The 19,540-nt window shown below is 36.7% G+C and overlaps 1 protein-coding gene across 1 annotated transcript in view; it reads right to left on the reverse strand.

Annotated features, from left to right (window-relative positions):
* Positions 1-1,863: 1,863 nt before the first annotated feature.
* LOC136043694 (fragile X messenger ribonucleoprotein 1 homolog) overlaps positions 1,864-19,540 on the reverse strand; it is a 30,951-nt gene continuing 13,274 nt past the window's right edge. Inside the window, exons 3-6 of the mRNA XM_065728586.1 lie at positions 16,058-16,226; positions 13,847-14,025; positions 8,704-8,797; positions 1,864-2,222 (exon numbers count right to left, since the gene is read on the reverse strand). Of these exons, the coding sequence (XP_065584658.1) occupies positions 1,935-2,222; positions 8,704-8,797; positions 13,847-14,025; positions 16,058-16,226 (730 nt within the window). The 3' untranslated portion in view covers positions 1,864-1,934. The remainder of the gene's footprint in view (positions 2,223-8,703; positions 8,798-13,846; positions 14,026-16,057; positions 16,227-19,540) is intronic.

Consider the following 19,540-nt stretch of genomic DNA (forward strand, 5'->3'; position numbering starts at 1 on the left):
CTGGTCGGGATTTAAAATTACAGCTTTAAAGTCCAAGACTCTTCTAAATATCAAATTTCATTAAGATCTGGTCACCCTTTCGTAAGTTAAAAATACCTCAATTTTCAAATTCCCCCCCCACTCCACCAGAGAGAGCAGATCCGGTCCAATTATGTCAGTCACGTGTCTTAAACAGGTTCTTATTCTTCCCATCAAGTTTCATCCTAATCTCACCGCTTTAAGTATTTTCTAAGATTTCCAGTTGCCCTCAACTGCCCCCCCACCAATTACGCTGGATCCGGTTGAGATTTAAAATAAGAGATCTGATACACGAGGTCCTTCTAAATATGAAGTTTTATGAAGATCCGATCATTCCTTCGTAAGTTAAAAATACTCCATTTTTTCTAATTTTTCAGAATTAAAAATAGAGCGGATCCGTTCCAATTATGTAAATCACGTATCAAAGACTTGTGCTTATTTTTCCCACCAAGTTTCCTCCCGATCCCTCCACTCTTAGTGTTTTCCAAGTTTTAGGTTTCCCCCTCCTAACCCCCCCCCCCAATGTCACCAGATCCGGTCGGTATTTAAAATAACAGCTCTGAGACACGATATCCTTCCAAACATCAAATTTCATTGAGATCCGATCACCCGCTCGTAAGTTAAAAATACCTCATTTTTTCTAATTTTTCAGAATTATCCCCCCCCCAACTACCCCAAAGAGAGCGGATCCGTTCCAATTACGTCAATCATGTATCTAGTACTTGTGCTTATTTTTTTCACCAAGTTTCATCCCGATCCCTTCACTCAAGGTGTTTTCCAAGTTTTAGGTTTCCCCTTCCCAGCTCGCCCCCAATGTCACCATATCCGGTCGGGATTTAAAAGTAGAGCTCTGAGACACAATATCATTCCAAACATCAAATTTCATTAAGATCTCACCACCCGCTCATAAGTTAAAAATACCTCATTTTTTAATTTTTCAGAATTACCCCCCCCCCCCCCCCTACCACGTTGGGGATCGGTTCCGGAATGTCAATCATGTATCTAGGACTTGTGCTTATTTTTCCCACCAAGTTTCATCCCGATCCCTCCACTCTAAGTTTTTTTCAAGATTTTAGGTTTCCCCCTCCCATATCCCCCCCAATGTCACCAGATCCAGTCGGGATTTAAAATAACAGCTCTGAGACACGATATCCTTCCAAACATCAAATTTCATTAAGATCTGATCAACAGTTCGTAAGTTAAAAATACTTAAATTTATATTTTTCCGAATTAACCGGCCCCTCACTCCCCCCCCCCCCCAGAAGGTCAAATTGGGAAAACGACTTTCTAATTTAAGCTGGTCCCGTCCCTGATACGCCTGCCAAATTTCATCGTCCTAGCTTACCTGGAAGTGCCTAAAGTGGCAAAACCGGGACCGACAGACAGACAGACCGACAGAATTGGCGATTGCTATATGTCACTTGGTTAATACCAAGTGCCATAAAAATATACAACCACAAAAATGCAGAAGATCCGGAAGCTTATGCTTGTCCAAGGAACATATGATCAAAATAAAACCAACCATATAAGTTGCATAAAACACGGAAAGAAAAAACAAATGAAAGGAAAAGTTGTGCGGTTTAGCGACAATAAAAATAAATAAATAGCAAATAATAATAAATAAACAATTAATTAATGAGGGGAGTTCCTTTTTTGGCACCCCTACGTTCCTCTCTGCAAAGCTTAATGATCTCAGGGGTGTTCCACACTTACTCCAACTTAATGAAAAACATAAAAAAAAATATACAATAAAAAAATTTAATTACCCCTACTTTCATACAATTAGTGTTCTGATGTTCGCATTGTTAAGTCAGGCAGCCTTTTAGCCCTGAGACACACTTGGCGTTTTCTACAAACCGTTTATTAGAGAAAGCAACATAAAACAAGGATTATAAGGTTCTTATCCGGCTGTTGAGCTAATGCTCGGATTCTACCAGCATGGGTTCCGCTTCAGTTCTCTTCAATTGAGAGGATATCTCCTGTTCACCCAGACCACTTGTAGACTGTTCACTTGTTGAAACGTGAATGTATTCCTCTCCAGTTCCTTCAATCCTTCGCTTGTAGAGTGCCTCTTCTATAAGTTTTGATCTTAACTGAATGGCCTTTTCTTCCAATTTCTTAAATCCTTCTGCCTTTTCACGTAGAGTATTGAAATGACATTCTATCAACTCATAAGCCGCTTTCTTAGACCAATCGGCTCGAGACTATAAAATAGGCCAACACTTAAAAAATCTTATATTGTATATAAATATATCTCGTCTACATGTATTATATCTGTAATAAATCTATAAATATCTTTTGCATACAAAAAAATATGAAGAGAAGCAATGTGCAAACGATGAAGTAGGTATGAGAAAAAAGAAAAATTCTACTTAGTTTTTATTTAAGTAAACACTCATCAGAATAGATTAAGGCGACGGAGGAGCGTGTGCAGCTGTGTTGGACAAAAAGCAAATCAAAAGAGTAATTGAATGCAATAAAGACCAGAGTCGCTCAATATTATACGTATATATAATAATATATCAATCATATCGTCAGCATATATAATGAATAAAATATATTAATGCATATATAAAGACAAAATACATTAAATGAAAAAATAATCTGATGTTAGGATTGCATACCCCAAAAAGCAACAAAAATTAGTTGCATAAAGGACCGTAAAACTGGTGCAAAAAATTAGCAGGGCATGAATACAGAAAAGAGCCTTTGCTAAATTAAAAAAAGAAAAAAAAAAATTAAAAATACAGATTAATTACTCGTTCTAATGATAGTTAGTTTCATTAAAGCTAGACATAGTTGATTTTAAAAAAAAAACACAAGACACCAAAAAGAGTCATTCATATACAGTTACTTATTAATTACATCGTCAGTGTATATGACAAATACTTTTAAAGAAAACAAAGCCCCTACTTTCAGACATAAACACTCCAAAAGCAATAAAAAGTCAATTATATGAATGAGCAAGAAAAAGATACAAAAAAATAAGCAAGGTATGAATAAAGAAAAGAGCTTTTGCTGAATTACAAAAAAAAAAAAAAATTACAAAATTTGTTTATGAATAATAAAAAGAAAAGAAAAAAAAGGTGCATATTAATTATTCATGCTAATGAAAATGGGCTTCATTAAAGCTAGGCATAGTCGATTTCTTTTTCTTTTTTTTAAAGGAAGACACAAAAAAATAGTCATTCATGCACAGTTATTGATTAATTATATAGTTAGTGTTTGTGACAAGTACTTTTAAAGAAAATGAAGCCCAGATTTTCAGACGTAAACACTCCAAAAGCGACAAAAAGTTAACTGTATGAACGAACGAGAAAAAGGTAGAAAAATAAGCAGAACGTGAATAAAGAAAAGAGTTTTTGCTGTGAATTATCAGTAACGAATTCAAACGAAATAAGCTAATAAATTAAATTTAAAAATATCAAGAAAATATGATTGAATTAAAAATAAAGACACAAATAAATAAGCCCGAAATCGTCTGGACACAAAGATAAAGGCAGTAGAACATCGTACGGATGCTGCAAACACAAGGGAGTAACAGATCAGGAGGGACAGTGACCAATTATAGGAAATATTGAATTTCTCCTAATTTGACATATAAGGAGGGCGACATGTTTTAAATAGAGAGATACAATGCCAATGGGATTCAGCTGGGGTGACAGCTTTGCTAAAGCTTGTTACACGCTTATAGAATGCAAGTCTAATATGTTTCTCTCTAATTCTTACTTGTATTATGTTAAATCCTAGTAAAGGGGTGTATACCCCATTTCTTTAATAACATTATCAGATTCTTTCAAGCATGATTGCCAGAGCATCGCGGCGAAGTGATTCGGACATCTTTTTGGCCCACCTTCCTTAATTGCGGGGTAAGGGTTCAATAGCCAGACGAAATTTCGAGCTCAAAACACTCGGCGCTTCTACTTGATTTGCAACTAAACAAATGAACCAACCACCATGTTCTGTTTGCAGTCAAAATGTAACGAAAAGCAGCGGCGGTGCAAAATGCACGAAATGCCATAAGTGGTGCCATCTGACGTGCGGAAAGACAAAATACTCACGTGAACTGGCAAGCATCTTTGTTTGCCCTAGCTGCAAGCCTGCGAATACAAGCTCACCTGCATCGGGAGTCAAAACCCGATCGAACCCAGAAGTAGCCCCTAGTCCAAATCTACCGCCGAAAAACAACTCAACTCCGATCAGCACAAACAACGATATGCCAACAACATTCAGAGGCAAAAACAACATCTCGGATCAGAGCTTGGGACAGGGAAAGGCCACCTTACCTGAAGCGGTCGAGCTCAGCGCTGCAAATGAACTATGCAGCTACTGTCATCTACAGACAGAAAATTCCACGGCCATCAAATGCTTTTTCTGTGGTGAATACGAGCACGCGGGATGTAGACAATTAAACGCCGATCTATTCCTAACAATTAAGAGCCTAGATCCTGATTCACGTCTTTTCAAATACGAATGCGAGAGCTGCAACAAAAGAAACGTATCGTTCCTGCAGCTAAAACTGAGGGAAGCGTTCCAGTTAAATGCACCCAGTCCTTCGCTCCCAGCTCCTGTTCCAACGGAAAGCACCATCCAAAGCTATGATACTACTGTTGATGTGATACTGAAGGCTGATAAGGAAAAACAACTTAGAGAAGGAAAACGGACAAATGTTGCGATCTTTGGTCTCCCGGAGTCAGAAGACACCTCTGACAAAGACTTGGTGATTAACCTAACTACAGAGAATGATTTGGGAGCTCACCTGCAGGACGACGACATTCGTGAGGTCGTACGCGTGGGAAGTCAAATAAATGGCAGTAAGCCACGCGTCTTAGTAGTCAAACTGAAGGACTCAATCGACACAATCAAGAAGCGACAGAAGATTCTCAGCGCAGCCCCAAATCTAAGAAAATCGACCAACGAACTTGTAAAAAACCAGGTCTACATAAACCCTGATCGAACACCAATGCAAAGGGCACAACTGGCACAACAGCGTCGAGCAAAGTCGAGCCAAGGTCAGCAAGCACAGCAACACTCTAATGTTACTGGAAGCACCAATTCCAGGTCCAACGGGAACCAGAGAATGAGACAACAAGCGAGACCATCAAATGGTCCCAGCCAACGACAGCCCCAAAATTGACGAGAAAAAGGCCCAAGCCATACAAATGAATCCAAAAAAAAAATAAAATGCCTCTATTTCAACGCTGACTCTCTCTTAAACAAAATGGAGGAAGCAAAGCAGGTTATCAAACTGGAAAATCCGGATATTGTGGCAATAGTAGAAGTTAAACCAAAAAACTACAGATACTTACCTACCGTCACAGAGCTCAGTATCGAAGATTATTATCTGTATGAACAAAATCTGGAAGAGAATACAGGTAGAGGGATAGTCTGCTATTGTCGAAAAGGCATCAACGTGCATCCAATATCGAGGTCAACCGACACGATTGAGCCCAAAGAAAGTCTGTGGATCTGCATTAAGTCTAAAACGACCAGCGACACTGTCCTTGGGATCTGTTATCGTAGCCCCAACAACACTGACACATCCGACGAAGCTCTGTTCTCGCAAATAGCAGCATTCGCTAAGAACACCAACCAAAAGCTTGCTATTATAGGAGATTTCAATCTCCCTAAGATAGACTGGAATAGGCGATACACCACGGAATCTACCGCAAGCTTGACGAGTAAATTCCTGGACGTTATTAACGAACACTTTTTAGAGCAGCTAATATCTGAGCCAACAAGGATGCGGGGATCTGACACACCAAGTATCCTCGACTTGTTACTAGTAAGCGATGGAGACCTGGTATCAGATATTAAGCAGTTGTCACCAATCGGTAAATCGAATCACTCGGTAATTGTGTTTAGCTTGGAAACGGAGGTTTTGAGGACACGTGTGGCACTGAAACGTAACTACTACAAGGGAGATTACGTTGCTATGAGAAGAGAGCTTTCGGATGTCAACTGGACTGAAGAATTTAGTGGGTTGGAGTCGTTAGACACCATTTACACAAGGTTCACTAAGATTGTAGCCTCAATGGAAGAACAATTTATTCCTATGCACAATAAATACACCCGTGTTGCATTACCTAAAGCCAATATTGAACTGATTAAAGCAAAACAAAAAGCATGGAGAGACTACAAAAGTAATCGACTAAGTAACGACCGAGAGAAAACATTCAAGAGGCTCCGCAACAGGGTTCGAAAAGCAACAAGAAGAGAAGGAAAGCTTAGAGAACGTAAATTAGCTTTCTCCTTGAAAGAAAACCCAAAAATTTTCTGGAAATACGTTAACAGCAAAAGGAAAAACAAAGGTGGAGTCTCATCTCTTTACGATCCCGTGAAACAAAAGCTGGTACACGACCCCATGGACAAGGCAAATTTTCTCAACAACCAGTTCTCTTCTGTTTTTACTCAGGAACCTGAGAACGAAGACCACTTTAGCCGCGAGGAACCAATTCAGGGTACAAACGAATTGATAAGACCGATAGAGATCAAACATAGCGATGTTCTAAAAAAAAACTCAGAGAACTTAACCCAAGCAAGTCCACAGGCCCAGACAATCTACATCCAAAACTGCTCAAAGAACTTGCAACGGTAATAACAGAGCCACTAGTCTACATTTACAGAAAGTCTCTTGAACTCGGTGAGCTTCCCACTATTTGGAAAAAAGCTATTGTCGTCCCAATATACAAAGGTGGGAAACGAGAAGACCCATCAAACTACAGACCGATAAGCCTCACTTGTATTACGTGTAAAGTACTTGAGTCTCTCATTGCAGACCACACCCTAGAACACTTAAAACGAGAAAAAATACTTACCGAAAAGCAGTTTGGTTTTCTTAAGGAACGATCTGCAGAGATCCAACTGCTTTGTGCCACAGATGATTGGAAGAAAAACATCGACAAGGGGTTCCAGATTGATCTCATATACTTGGATCTCAAGAAAGCCTTTGACAAAGTTCCCCATAACCGTCTCGTCAAGAAGCTCAGGAAATACGGTATCTAATCATCCGGGTCCTCATTCAGTCTTCTTCAATGGATTACGGACTTCTTAACTGACAGAAAGCAAGTTGTGTGCGTAGAAGGTTGTCTCAGCAATGTCGAAGAAGAAGTTCTTAGCGGAGTACCCCAGGGGTCAATTCTCGGCCCCCTTCTGTTTAATCTCTACATCAACGACCTAGTTGAGGGCATCAAATCTGACATCCTTCTCTACGCGGACGACACAAAGCTCTATCGCGTCATCTCGTCATGTGAAGACATTCACCACCTGCAGGCGGATCTCCAACGAATCGATGACTGGATGAGGAAGTGGATCATGGAAATCAATACCCAGAAAAGTCATATCCTCACTCTGGGTCCACAAAACTTTTCGTCCTCATACTTTCTTGGTTCCGCTGCACTCACTCTTAGTAGAGAAGAAAGAGACCTAGGCATCTTAGTGGATTCTGAACTGAACTTCAGTAGCCACTATGAAGCTGTCGTCAAGAAGGCTTCCAAAGTTGCTGGTATGATCAGAAGAAACTTCTCGTGCGAGGACGACAAAATGCTTGCTACGCTCTATAAGTCCCTTGTCCGCCCGATTCTTGAGTATGGACATTGTTCTACAAGACCATACTACAACAAGGACATAGATGCTCTCGAAAATGTTCAGAGGAGGATAACTAAATTCTCTCCCAGGTTACGCTTCCTTCCCTACGAAGAGCGGCTTAGAAAGCTTGAAATCCCAACCCTCGCATATAGATTCCATCGCGGTGATCTTATTGAAATGTACAAGCTCTGCAATGGAGCCTATGATAACGTACCAGCCCAGAGAATCGTGCAGTTCAATAAAAATCATCTCCGAGGACATCAGTACAAAGTGAGTATGGAACGTTTTTACAAGGACATGGGCCGATGGACTTTCGGCAACCGAGTTGTTCAGCATTGGAACAACTTACCAGAAAGAGTAATCTGCTCCACAAACCTACGGACATTCAAGAAGGAAGTTGATGAATATTATTCAAGTGACATTTTCTCCTTATGCAAATTTAGAAGAAATGCAAATTAAGATTTTGTTTTGTAGAGGCTTAACGGCCTGCCATCAAATTTGCGAATATATATATATATATATATGATTGTGTCAGCCTTACCATATTAGTTAAACCGCTTGCTTTTCTTTAATAATAATGAAATTTCACTTATAGCCATTACAAGAACAAGCTTTGATCTTTTATTTCTGAAATTGTGAATGATAAATACTGATTTTCAATTATAATGAAAGAGCTTAAAGTAATTAAATTAAATTCTCTTCTTTTTTTAATAAACTCTTAGTTTTTTTATACCTTTGCTGTCTTGCTTATTTATAACGATGTTAGGATTTTTCAAGATTTTGTCAAGGTATCTCTCTCACTTGGTTCAATTCCTTCATTCGAGGCTTATTTAGAGGTGGTTGGGCCTTATGGCTGAGTATGGACACGGAAGCATCGCCATGAAACCCTTCTCCCCCTTACAAGTGAGATAAGATAATTGTGAGACTTTTTAGGGGTTTTTCAAACCTCAAATTGAGTGAGGTTGAGCAACACTATTTTTTTTTATTCCTTAATCTATCTTTTCGTTGGTTGACAGCAACATAATGCTGTTTTTTAAAGGGTGTTTAACTTCTAAACGGGTTTGTCTCTGGCGGTCGATGTATTTGTTTAAAACTTACTATGCAAACAAGAACGCCACTTCCTGGTTCAAATCTACAGATGCCAGCACCGATAAGAACTTGAAAATCCTTATGTATACGATATTTCTTTGCACTGAAAAGATAAATGAAGTAACTGCAGAGAAGTAAACAGCCGTAACTGCAGAGAAGTAAACAGCCAGGCGTATAATTTCAATAGTTTTAAGTTAGATTCCAAAATTATTAAACTTGAAATATTTATAAACATAAAGTTGTATATCTTTAGTTATAAGCATAAAGTTACTACAAATTTCATAGTACAACGAAGCCTCCATAAAAAGAAACCTTAATATATTAAGGTTTTTTCATTCCCCCTTGAATTTACAAAATCTCTACAATAAAGGATGTATCCAGGATTTAATTTATGTGGGGGAATTTACAAAAAAGACCTTTACAAAACTTGTGAAATTTGTTTATATCCATTTTTGTTTATTTTTTTACAGGTCGGATGGGGTTTAAACGAGAGGAAGAGGGATTCGAACTCGGTAGCCCCCTCCCTTTTGGATGTTACCTTAACTGCAATGTTTTACACCTTTCAATTCACCTCTAGATATAAAAGTTATAAAAAGTTTTGCACATTGAAGAAATTTCTTCAAAACAAGCCATTTATCAACAACCCAGTAATTCCATCAACCTCTATCGGATGATGATATGAAGTCACATAAACAAGTAGAAAACCATTTTAAAACTTTTTAAAAGTAAAGTTTATTTTTTTAGATATTTTGGACTAATATTACACAAATAGTCAAATAAAGAGTCAAATAAAGAGTTTTCAGTAGTATTCTTTACCTCTTTTACTTTATATTTCTTGTGCTCAGGTAGTAATTTATTTTGTTTTTATAAAATTCTTGGTTTTATTTGACTTATCAAGTCTTTAATTTACAGGTAATCAGAAAAGTATTATTGAAATTTTTTACGAGATATTTATATGAAATATTTATTTAGAATTTTTTTTCTAATATTTTATTCGAAGTAATTTTTTATTAAAGAAGAGATACTTCGTTTCTTTACGTCTCCTGGGACGTATAAAATAACATAGAAAGAAGATTTTAGTTCTCACGATTTATCGACGCTATTTATTGAAGTCTGTGAAAAAACTTGATACATATCGAAATCCTCGATATAACAAATTTTTCTTTTCACCCGAGAGACTCGAAACATCGAAGTTCCTTTGTATATATTGAGCATGGAAAATGTTTAGGCCAAAAAATATACTTTTTTCGTATTTTCAAAACTTATATCTTTTCCTTCGTTTTACATGCTAAGTTTAGTCTTTAGACACAGAGCAAGAAATCATTGGCTAGTGTATACAGTAAAAAACTTTGAAACAGTAAAACTCTAATGGACTGTCCAAAAACAGAAAATAAAGCTTTTTTCAGCGAAAACAGGGTATTTCAAGACCATCTTTAGGAACATGTCATCATTTTTCTTGAAGAAATAAATCTTTCTTAGGACACAACATTTAAAAAATTACGATGAGTTGATAACTACACAGTTGGAAGAAAAAAAAATTGATGGCAAGAAAACAAATCAAAGTGTTACTCCCGCAATGGATTTATTTACAAATCCAATCATCACTTGCTGCAACACTTCATGTTGCCCACACCACACAAATAGTGAAGTTCAGTCTGTTTATTGCCATCACACGTCAGATAAAACTAATTTAAGCTTATAGTATTACAAAGGTTAAATATTAAATGATGGAAAGCTTAATTTTTTGGCGAAATTTCATACAGTTACAATGGAACATAAGATTTTGCTTCTGATAATCTCGAAATAACAATAATTTTCACACAATTTTGGTAAAAATATTTAAGATCCGTATATTTATGCTTAAAAGTGATAAATTGACTTAAGAAGAGTGGACACACAATTTAGTGTAGCTCCCGCAACAATTTTGTATGCAGGATTTTTGTATCCAGGAGAATTTTATACAGTTATATAGAACTAAACCTTTATGCTTCTGATACTGACTAAGAAACCAAAATAATTTCGACACAATATCAATAAACATACTTATAGTGAGGTCATTAGACTTTCTTTATGGCTTTTTACGCAACGACAGTCCACCATAAAGCCATTGAATTTTTATCATATTGTGACTCGAAGAAGATATTCTAAGATATACTTTTAAATACTATACTACATTTGTACTTCCTTCCATTTGTCCACTGTTTTTGGAAAGAAGGCAGCAAGGTTAGAACAGTGGTTCCCACCCGATTTTATACATTGCCCCACCAAGGGATTTCAAAAATCCAGATCCCCCCTCATGATATTCAAAATTTTAGTTGTATTCAAATGATGGGAGGCCATGAACTTTGAATCTAATCAAAAATATTGTCTGAATACATAATTTTTTATGCTATGTATAACGTATTGTAATACTATCATATATCATTTTGGCTCTTTAAATGCATTTGAATTTGACGCCACACACAACTTTTTTTTTTATTAAGACTCGCCAAAGGGTGAAGGTCCTGTCCATGACCCACCGGTAGGGCCTGCACTCCATGTTGGGAATCACGAGGTTAGAACATATATTCAATAATCCTGTCACTTAAAATAAAAACCAAGTGAATTATCACTTATTTGTATAATTACATTTTATAATCTTTAAGGACTCTTCACCATATATACATCCTGAGACCAATCTGGCTATACCTGATGTTCGAAAAAAAAAGAATCAAGTAAGAAAAATAAAAAACAAAAAGTAGATATTTCAGGAAAGACTTTAACTTAGCCTACCTCAGTGGTCAAAAACAAGGGAATGAAAACAAGAGCTAAGAGCTCATATGGCACTTGTGACGAGGTCGGAAGAGCCGAGAGCTCATATGGTACGAGGTCGGAAGAGCCAAGAGCCAAGAGCTCATTTGGACGAGGTTGGAAGAGCCGAGAGCTCATATGGTACGAGGTCGGAAGAGCCAAGAGCTCATTTGGCACTTGTGAGAAGGTCAGAACCTAAAGTTAAACTTTATCGCACAAGATCCTTCTAAATATCAAATTTCATTAAGATCTGGTCACCCTTTCGTAAGTTACAAATACCTCAATTTTCAAAATTACCTCCCCCCTCCCAATTCCACCAAAGAGAGCAGATCCGGTCCAGTTATGTCAGTCACGTATCTTAGACAGGTTTCTATTCTTCCCATCCAGTTTCATCCTGATCTCACCGCTTTAAGTATTTTCTAAGATTTCCGGTCCCCCCAACTGCCCCCCCCCCCAATTACGTTTGATCCGGTTGAGATTTAAAATAAGATATCAGAGTTACGAGGTCCTTCTAAATATGAAGTTTCATGAAGATCCGATCACTCCTTCGTAAGTTAAAAATACGTTATTTTTCTTATTTTTCAGAATTACCCCCCCCCCCCCCCCGCAATTGAGCGGATCCGTTCCAATTATGTAAATTACGTATGCAAGACTTTTGCTTATTTTTCCAACCAAGTTTCATCCCAATCCCTCCAATCTAAGCGTTTCCCATCATTTTAGGTCTCCCTACCCCAAACTTCCCCCAATGTCACCAGATCCGGTCAGGATTTAAAATAAGAGCTTTGAGCCACGATATCCTTCTAAAAATCAAATTTCATGGAGATCCAATCACCCGTTCGTAAGTTAAAAATACCTCATTTTTTCTAATTTTTCAGAATTAACCCCCCCCCCCCCCCAACTACCCAAAAGAGAGCGGATCCGTTCCGTTTATGTCAATCATCTATCTAGGACTTGTGTTTATTTTTCCCACCATGTTTCATCCCGATCCCTCCAAGTGTTTTCCAAGTTTTAGGTTCCCCCTCCCAACTCCCCGCCCCCATCACCAGATCTGGTCGGGATTTAAAATAAGAGCTCTAAGACACGATATCCTTCTAAACATCAAATTTCATTGAGATCCGATCACCCGTTCGTAAGTTGAAAATACCTCATTTTTCTAATTTTTAAGACTTACTCCCCCCCCCCCAACTACCCCAAAGAGAACAAATAAGTTCCGATTATGTCAATCATGTATCTGGGACTTGCGCTTATTTTTCCCATCAAGTTTCATCCCGATCCCTCTACTCTAAGTGTTTTCCAAGATTTTAGGTTTCCCCCCTCCAACTCCCCCCAATGTCATCAGACCCAGTCGGGATTTAAAATAAGAGCTCTGAGACACAATATCATTCCAAACATCAAATTTCATTAAGATCCAATCACCCGCTCATAAGTTAAAAATACTTCATTTTTTCAATTTTTCCGAATTAACCGGCCCCTACTCCCCCCCCCCCCAGATGGTCAAATCGGGAAAACGACTATTTCTTATTTAATCTGGTCCGGTCCCTGATACGCTTGCCAAATTTCATCGTCCTAGCTTACCTGGAAGTGCCTAAAGTAGCAAAACCGGGACTTTAGGTTTTCCCCCTCCGACTCCCCCCAATGTCATCAAATCCGGTCGGGATTTAAAATAAGAGCTCTAAGACACAATATCATTCCAAACATCAAATTTCATTAAGATCCAAATACCCGCTGATAAGTTAAAAATACTTCATTTTTTCTATTTTTTTGCGAATTAACCGGGCCCCCACTCCCCCCCAGATGGTCAAATCGGGAAAACGACTATTTCTAATTTAATCTGGTCCAGTCCCTGATACGCTTGCCAAATTTCATCGTCCTAGATTACCTGGAAGTGCCTAAAGTAGCAAAACCGGGACCGACAGACAGACCGACAGACCGACAGTATTGGCGACTGCTATATGTCACTTGGTTAATACCAAGTGCCATAAAAATATATATAAAAGACAGATTAATTTTTGAAGTACTGTTCCATTTGCTACATTTTACTTCAAAAATTAGAGTTTTTTCTTTTATATATATACTTGCTTCGTCTTCTTCTTCCGCTTTAATTGTTTCTTCGTTTTTGTCAGTCTTCATCATAAATTTCGCAATGAAAAATATACATAAAATTTTAAGAAAATTTCATCATTTATTATTCCTTCTTGAAGGGCACTGTCTCTTTCAATAATAATTCGAATTTGTTCAAATTTGGTTGGTAGGCTATAGAATGCATAGACGTTCAAGCCATTTTAGGGTTACACCACCTTGCTGAATGTCGATCATTTACTAATCTTATGAGAAAAAAAAAGATATTAAAAAAAATACTTACATATCTCTCAAGTTCATGGGGACATTAAAATGAAACTTAACAAAATCATCCTTTGTTAAAGGAGGGTTGGGATTTGGTACACGGATTCTATCCACTGGTACAATTTCATAACAGGTCACTATAGGATATTTCGGGTTAAAGTGTTGCACAGAAAAGAATTCACCATCGATCAAGATCTCCTGCAAATAAAAAAGGGAGATATTTACAAACATATGCAATTCAATTTCGCAAAAATTAAATGATGGAAGTTTTTAGCATAAACTTATATAAACAATAATATGCACTCCCAATTCTGCAATGACAGATAAAGGTAGCCAACAACAGTTTTATTTTACAAAGATCAAAATAGGTAAGATTTAAGCACAAGCTTAAACATAAACAAAAACATGCACTACCAATTCTAACAAAAAAAAAATAAAACTACACGGTTGGACATCATGTCCTATAGATGTGTAACATAGACTTGGGCGGCTCCATGGAGGGTTTGGGTTCCACTAAAGCAGATTTTCCACTGTAAATTTCAATTATAGCTTCAGCTTTGACCAACTCCTAGAAAAAACTAACTTACCTTCCTTAGAACCAATGGTGTATTTATTTGACGGCTCAATAAGATTATTTGACCTTTAGACTATTTTGAAAAATATAGCTAATCAAAATTCTAATCGAAAGTTTTTGGAAAAAAGGCAGGTAAAGAGGCCATGAAAGGGAAACTTGATACCTTCTAACCACTTTAAAAAATACCCCTTAACATCTCCTGAAACTTTCAACTTAATACCCTCAGCTGTTCTTAAAATGCTGCACATCTATCTTTTGATAAACTGGATGCACCTAGTGCCTTTTGATTTAGTTTAAGATACCCCTAAAAATTCTCCAAAGTTTCACCTTAACATACAAAAATAGATTAGAATTATATTAAAAAAATTTATATCACAGCACGGTTGCCGAATTTGAACTTTACGTCAAAAAAGCACTAGCATATATCTATATATCTATATATATATATATATATATATATATATATATATATATATATATATATATATATATATATATATATATATATATATATATATATATATATATATATATATATTTATATAATATTTTTTCAGGTAAATTTGTATCTTAGGATATAAACGCATTGAAAAAAAAAACAACATCTGGGCAGGATTAAGACCCTTAATCTCGGGTTTTGCAAATGATACATATATATATATATATATATATATATATATATATATATATATATATATATATGGCGCTTCGCGCCACCTCAACACCTAGTTGGTGGGGGCACTTCGCGCCCCCTCCAAGCCCCCTTCCCCCCCGCGCGTAAGTCGTTACGCGCCATTGTAGTTGTGTCCCGTGTTTCCCACCTGTGAATATAGATAGATATTCGTTTTTGTTTTTTTTAGCTTTTTTTTAGCTTTTTTCGCGCCATATTAGTTACGCACCATTGTATTGTGTCCCACCTGTGAATATAGATAGATATATATATGTTTGTAAAACTTAGCGAAAATACAACATTCTTCGCTGTCCCATTGTCTGTGCATATAAATAGATTGTCAGGTTTACCGAATCTTGAACATGCAATATATAATTGTCCTTGGGAAAAACAATCCGTATTCAGATCTATACCTTATTATTCTAATGATTGCCCTTGAGCTTTGTTGATGGTGATTGCTAATCGAACATTCCCTGTGTCCCCGTCGTCATTTATATATCCCCCTGTGCCCCCCGGCGTCCCCGTTGTAGTTGTGTCCCTGTGTCCCGGTCGTCATTTAAATTCCCTGTGTCCCGGTCGTCATTTGTGCCCCGGTGTTTTTTTGTTTTTTTTTTTTTAGTTTTTTACCTTTTTTATTTTTTTCCTTTTTTTAAGTTTTTTCTTTTTAGGTTTTTTCTGTTTTGTTAGCTTTTTTCGCGCCATATTAGTTACGCGCCATTGTAGTTGTGTCCCTATGTCCCACCTGTGAATATAGATAGATATATATATGTTTGTAAAACTTGCGAATATACAACATTCTTCGCTGTCCCATTGTCTGAGCATATAAACAGATTGTCAGGTTTACCGACTCTTGAACAAGCAACATATAATTGTCCCTTTCCAGTCAAGTGGGGCACCTTGTCACTTGGTTAGCCAACCACACCCAAAGTGGGTTGAAGGGGATAAATTTAAAAAAAAGTTAATTCTCTATATATTAACCAACTTACCTTAATGGTAGCACGGTAATATCCAAATAACGTGCAATCAACTTCAATTTCTTGTCCTTCAGCATATGAGGGCGCAGCACCAGTGGTGTCTTTGAGAGGAGGTAGGCGCGCCTTTGCAAACGGATAATTCTTTGTTTCCAAATTTTTTCGCCCTTCCATTACAGTCAACCTGGTGAGAACAGTACAAATTTAAGAACACACATACTAGTGCAATGAATCCATCAAATTTACAGTTCAAGGTAAAAACAGAAGATAAGGAATAAGCCAAGTTTTAGCACAACTATAAGGAAGCACTAACCAAGATCATCTATCTTCATTACTAATGAAATTGAAGAGGATATTCCTCGAGGAAACATAATGGACAAAATATAAAATAGATGAAAATTAAAATAACTCCCTGTTAAGATGGAGCAGAAGAAAGGGAATGGGCTAATGTATAAAAAAGTAAGGCATTATAGCTGAGCTCTTCATTAATGACACCATTATTGTCTGAAAAGAGATACTGCACCCCTCCCTTGTGGTACTCGCTCCTACAGATATTAGGCGACTTGCCTGAATACATCAACCAAGGTCAAATGCCATCAAATAAACGATATTTGAACCCACTGTTGAGACCCTATGACTTCACAACACCTCATCTTTAGCTGCAACAGTATTGCCAAGTCAGCAAATAAAACAAGGAACAGTTTAGCAAGGGTAAAAATAAAGCCTCACACAAGTGAACTACTTAACATCAAGCTACCAGGAAATGAAGAAACAATATTATTCCGGTCGATTATTTGTTTATTAAGGTGGAATGATAAAGTTTAGCATGATTGACTTTAACCTGAAACCTCCTTCAGTTCTGTTAATTCGAACTATAATTGGAAAGAGGAATAAGAATATTTGATGCAAATAGACCAGCGAATTTTTTTTATGAAGCCCAAAGTAGATTGTTTTTAGACTTCAACTGCTGTTTTTCTGAAGAAGACGAGACATGGCTACAAAATTAAATTCCAGCAAAGCATTAAGACATGACAAAGTTTGCTTAGGACTCTGAAAGAAGTACGTAAAGCATTAGCAATGCAGCGTTAAAAATACCTCACGATTGGCAAGATATACAAACTATTCCCATCCACAATGGTGGCATAACACCAGTAGCTCTCTAAGTCTAAGAGAGAATACTTAGCAACACCGTCTCTACGTATCTTAATGACAATAAATTGGTTTCAGTACAAACCACTCAATTGCAACTAATCTCAAAGTTATTGTAGTGAATAAACATAGTGTGTTCAATATATAGGTATAGCCGCATCACTGAGCAGCTAGGTGGCACCAGAGTAAATTTTTGCTGATATTCTTTACCAAAGCTTTTAACACTTACCATTTAGATATATGATGAAATATTTGGGAAGTAGCTGGGCAAATCAGATTTTTATTTTGTGCTGTATGTGAGAAGGCAATAATAATTTATTTTTTTGTACTTTTTTGGGACTTCGTAAGAAGTTGAATGACAGGAGAAAAATTTTCCAGATTGGTTTGAAAAGAAGGAACAGATTGATGTTAAATTAAAGTATAGACATTTTTCTTGAGAAAGGAAACATTGAATGAGGTTGGTTGTTGTGGCAATGGCACACAGGGATCATTTCCTTTTAAATTATTTTTTCCTTTTTTTCATTTGAAAATAATCGCCTATTTTGTTGTTATATTTTCAGTTTGTGCACTAACCATGGTCACTAGGAGCTTTAGTTAATAAATATCATATTAAGAGCCAGATTTGACTTTGTATCACTCATAGTATCAATCTGAATTGCAATGATCAACTGTTTCTGAAAACATTCTAATTAGCAAAAGATTTGCCCGCATATGGGACCCTAAATTATAGTGTCCTTGGGCAATGGCGTCAATTTTCCTCATTGTAAATATAGCTGGAACCATTTAATTTGAATAAAAACTATTTAGCTTTAAGCAAATACACAGGGGCTCAAGCCAGAAAGGTACAAGTCACAAATACATATACCAATGATGACAAGGGAAGCAGTTTTTGTAGCATTGCTAAATGGACCTTGTCAAGGAGCCACCAAAAACTATTTTAACGATCTAGCTTAGCTGTTGATAGCTCTCATTGGGGGAGGTTACAATTAAAATGCTTTTCAGAAATGTTAGTCAAATTTTGTTGAACGAGTTATGAAGAAATTACAAAGTGGAAAATATGCAAATTATTTTTCATAAAACATAAGAGACAATTGTTGAAATACACTTTTATGACTAAATAAACATTTTATATACCATGTCCCTGAACTCAGTCTGATTTCAGTATATGCTATGTTCAATGTAATTCGCCTGAATTAAGGTTTTTAACCATCCCCCCCAAGAAAGTGAAACTCATCATCCGATTCCTGTCTGCTTGCCAGCCATGAAAATCTTAAAATTTATAATTTAGTCACATCAGGCTTTCCAAAAATACATTAATCTTGAGAACATAATTGGAAATATTTATATTACATGATTTACAGTGCTTAATTGGGGTGGTGGTACAGAGGCAAATGATTCCTTCACTTTCTCATGAAAAAAACTTAGATATTATCTATAGCTTTAAGGTTTTATGCTCCTTGTGATACTCCATTCTGAGGGATTGGATATCAAAACAAATCTCTAACTACATCTTAAGAAGATTATCTCTTTATTCCTCCAATATAACAGCTTTAGAGATCCCTTTTATCCCTTGCTCAAAGAGAATGGGTAACTTATATGAGTGAAAATTGCCACTAGTGATGAGAAAAAGATTATCAGCATCATCTAGCGTTGGGCTACACTTGTTTGTTTTTTGTTTTTTTTTTAGTGTAATAATGAGAATCATTAATTTAACTAGTGTAATTGGAAAAAATTAGGATGGCAACACATATCTGATCTCAACTCCTTACAGAAGAATAATTACAAAGCTTGAAAAAATGCTAAGTGTTGCCACATGCTAGATGGCCTTGATAGTTTGTTTTGTTTTGTAGACACTAGCAACAGCTTCTGCTCTTTAAGTTACCCATGCTCTTTGCCCTTGCTTTTGTTCTATATAAGGCTTAAATTTTGAAGCATACAACAGTACTGGAAGTTTTTTAAAAACGCTGAAGTCTGAATTGTGAACCAAGCCAATCAAGCAGAAAGACCCAATAAAGGAAAAATATGGCATAAATAAGCCTAGATAAGCCCCCCCACTTAGTTTATTGTTCCATAATCTAGAACAGACTCTAGCAAAGAATATGAGCCTAAAAGTCAAACCTTGAAAAAAAAAACAAGAGCTAAGAGCTCATATGGCACTTGGGACAACACAAGAAGAGCCAAGAGCTCATATGGTATGAGCTCTAACAAAATTCTAAGAATCAATAGATCGATTTAAAAGGAAAATCAGAGGCTTAATGACGGTCAGGATTCAAAATATGAGCTCTAAGTCAGGATGACCTTCTAAATATCAAAATTCATTAAGATCTGATCACCCACTCCTAAGTTATA

Source organism: Artemia franciscana, unplaced genomic scaffold (assembly GCF_032884065.1).
Source record: "Artemia franciscana unplaced genomic scaffold, ASM3288406v1 Scaffold_838, whole genome shotgun sequence".
Classification (NCBI taxonomy): Eukaryota; Metazoa; Arthropoda; class Branchiopoda; order Anostraca; family Artemiidae; genus Artemia; species Artemia franciscana.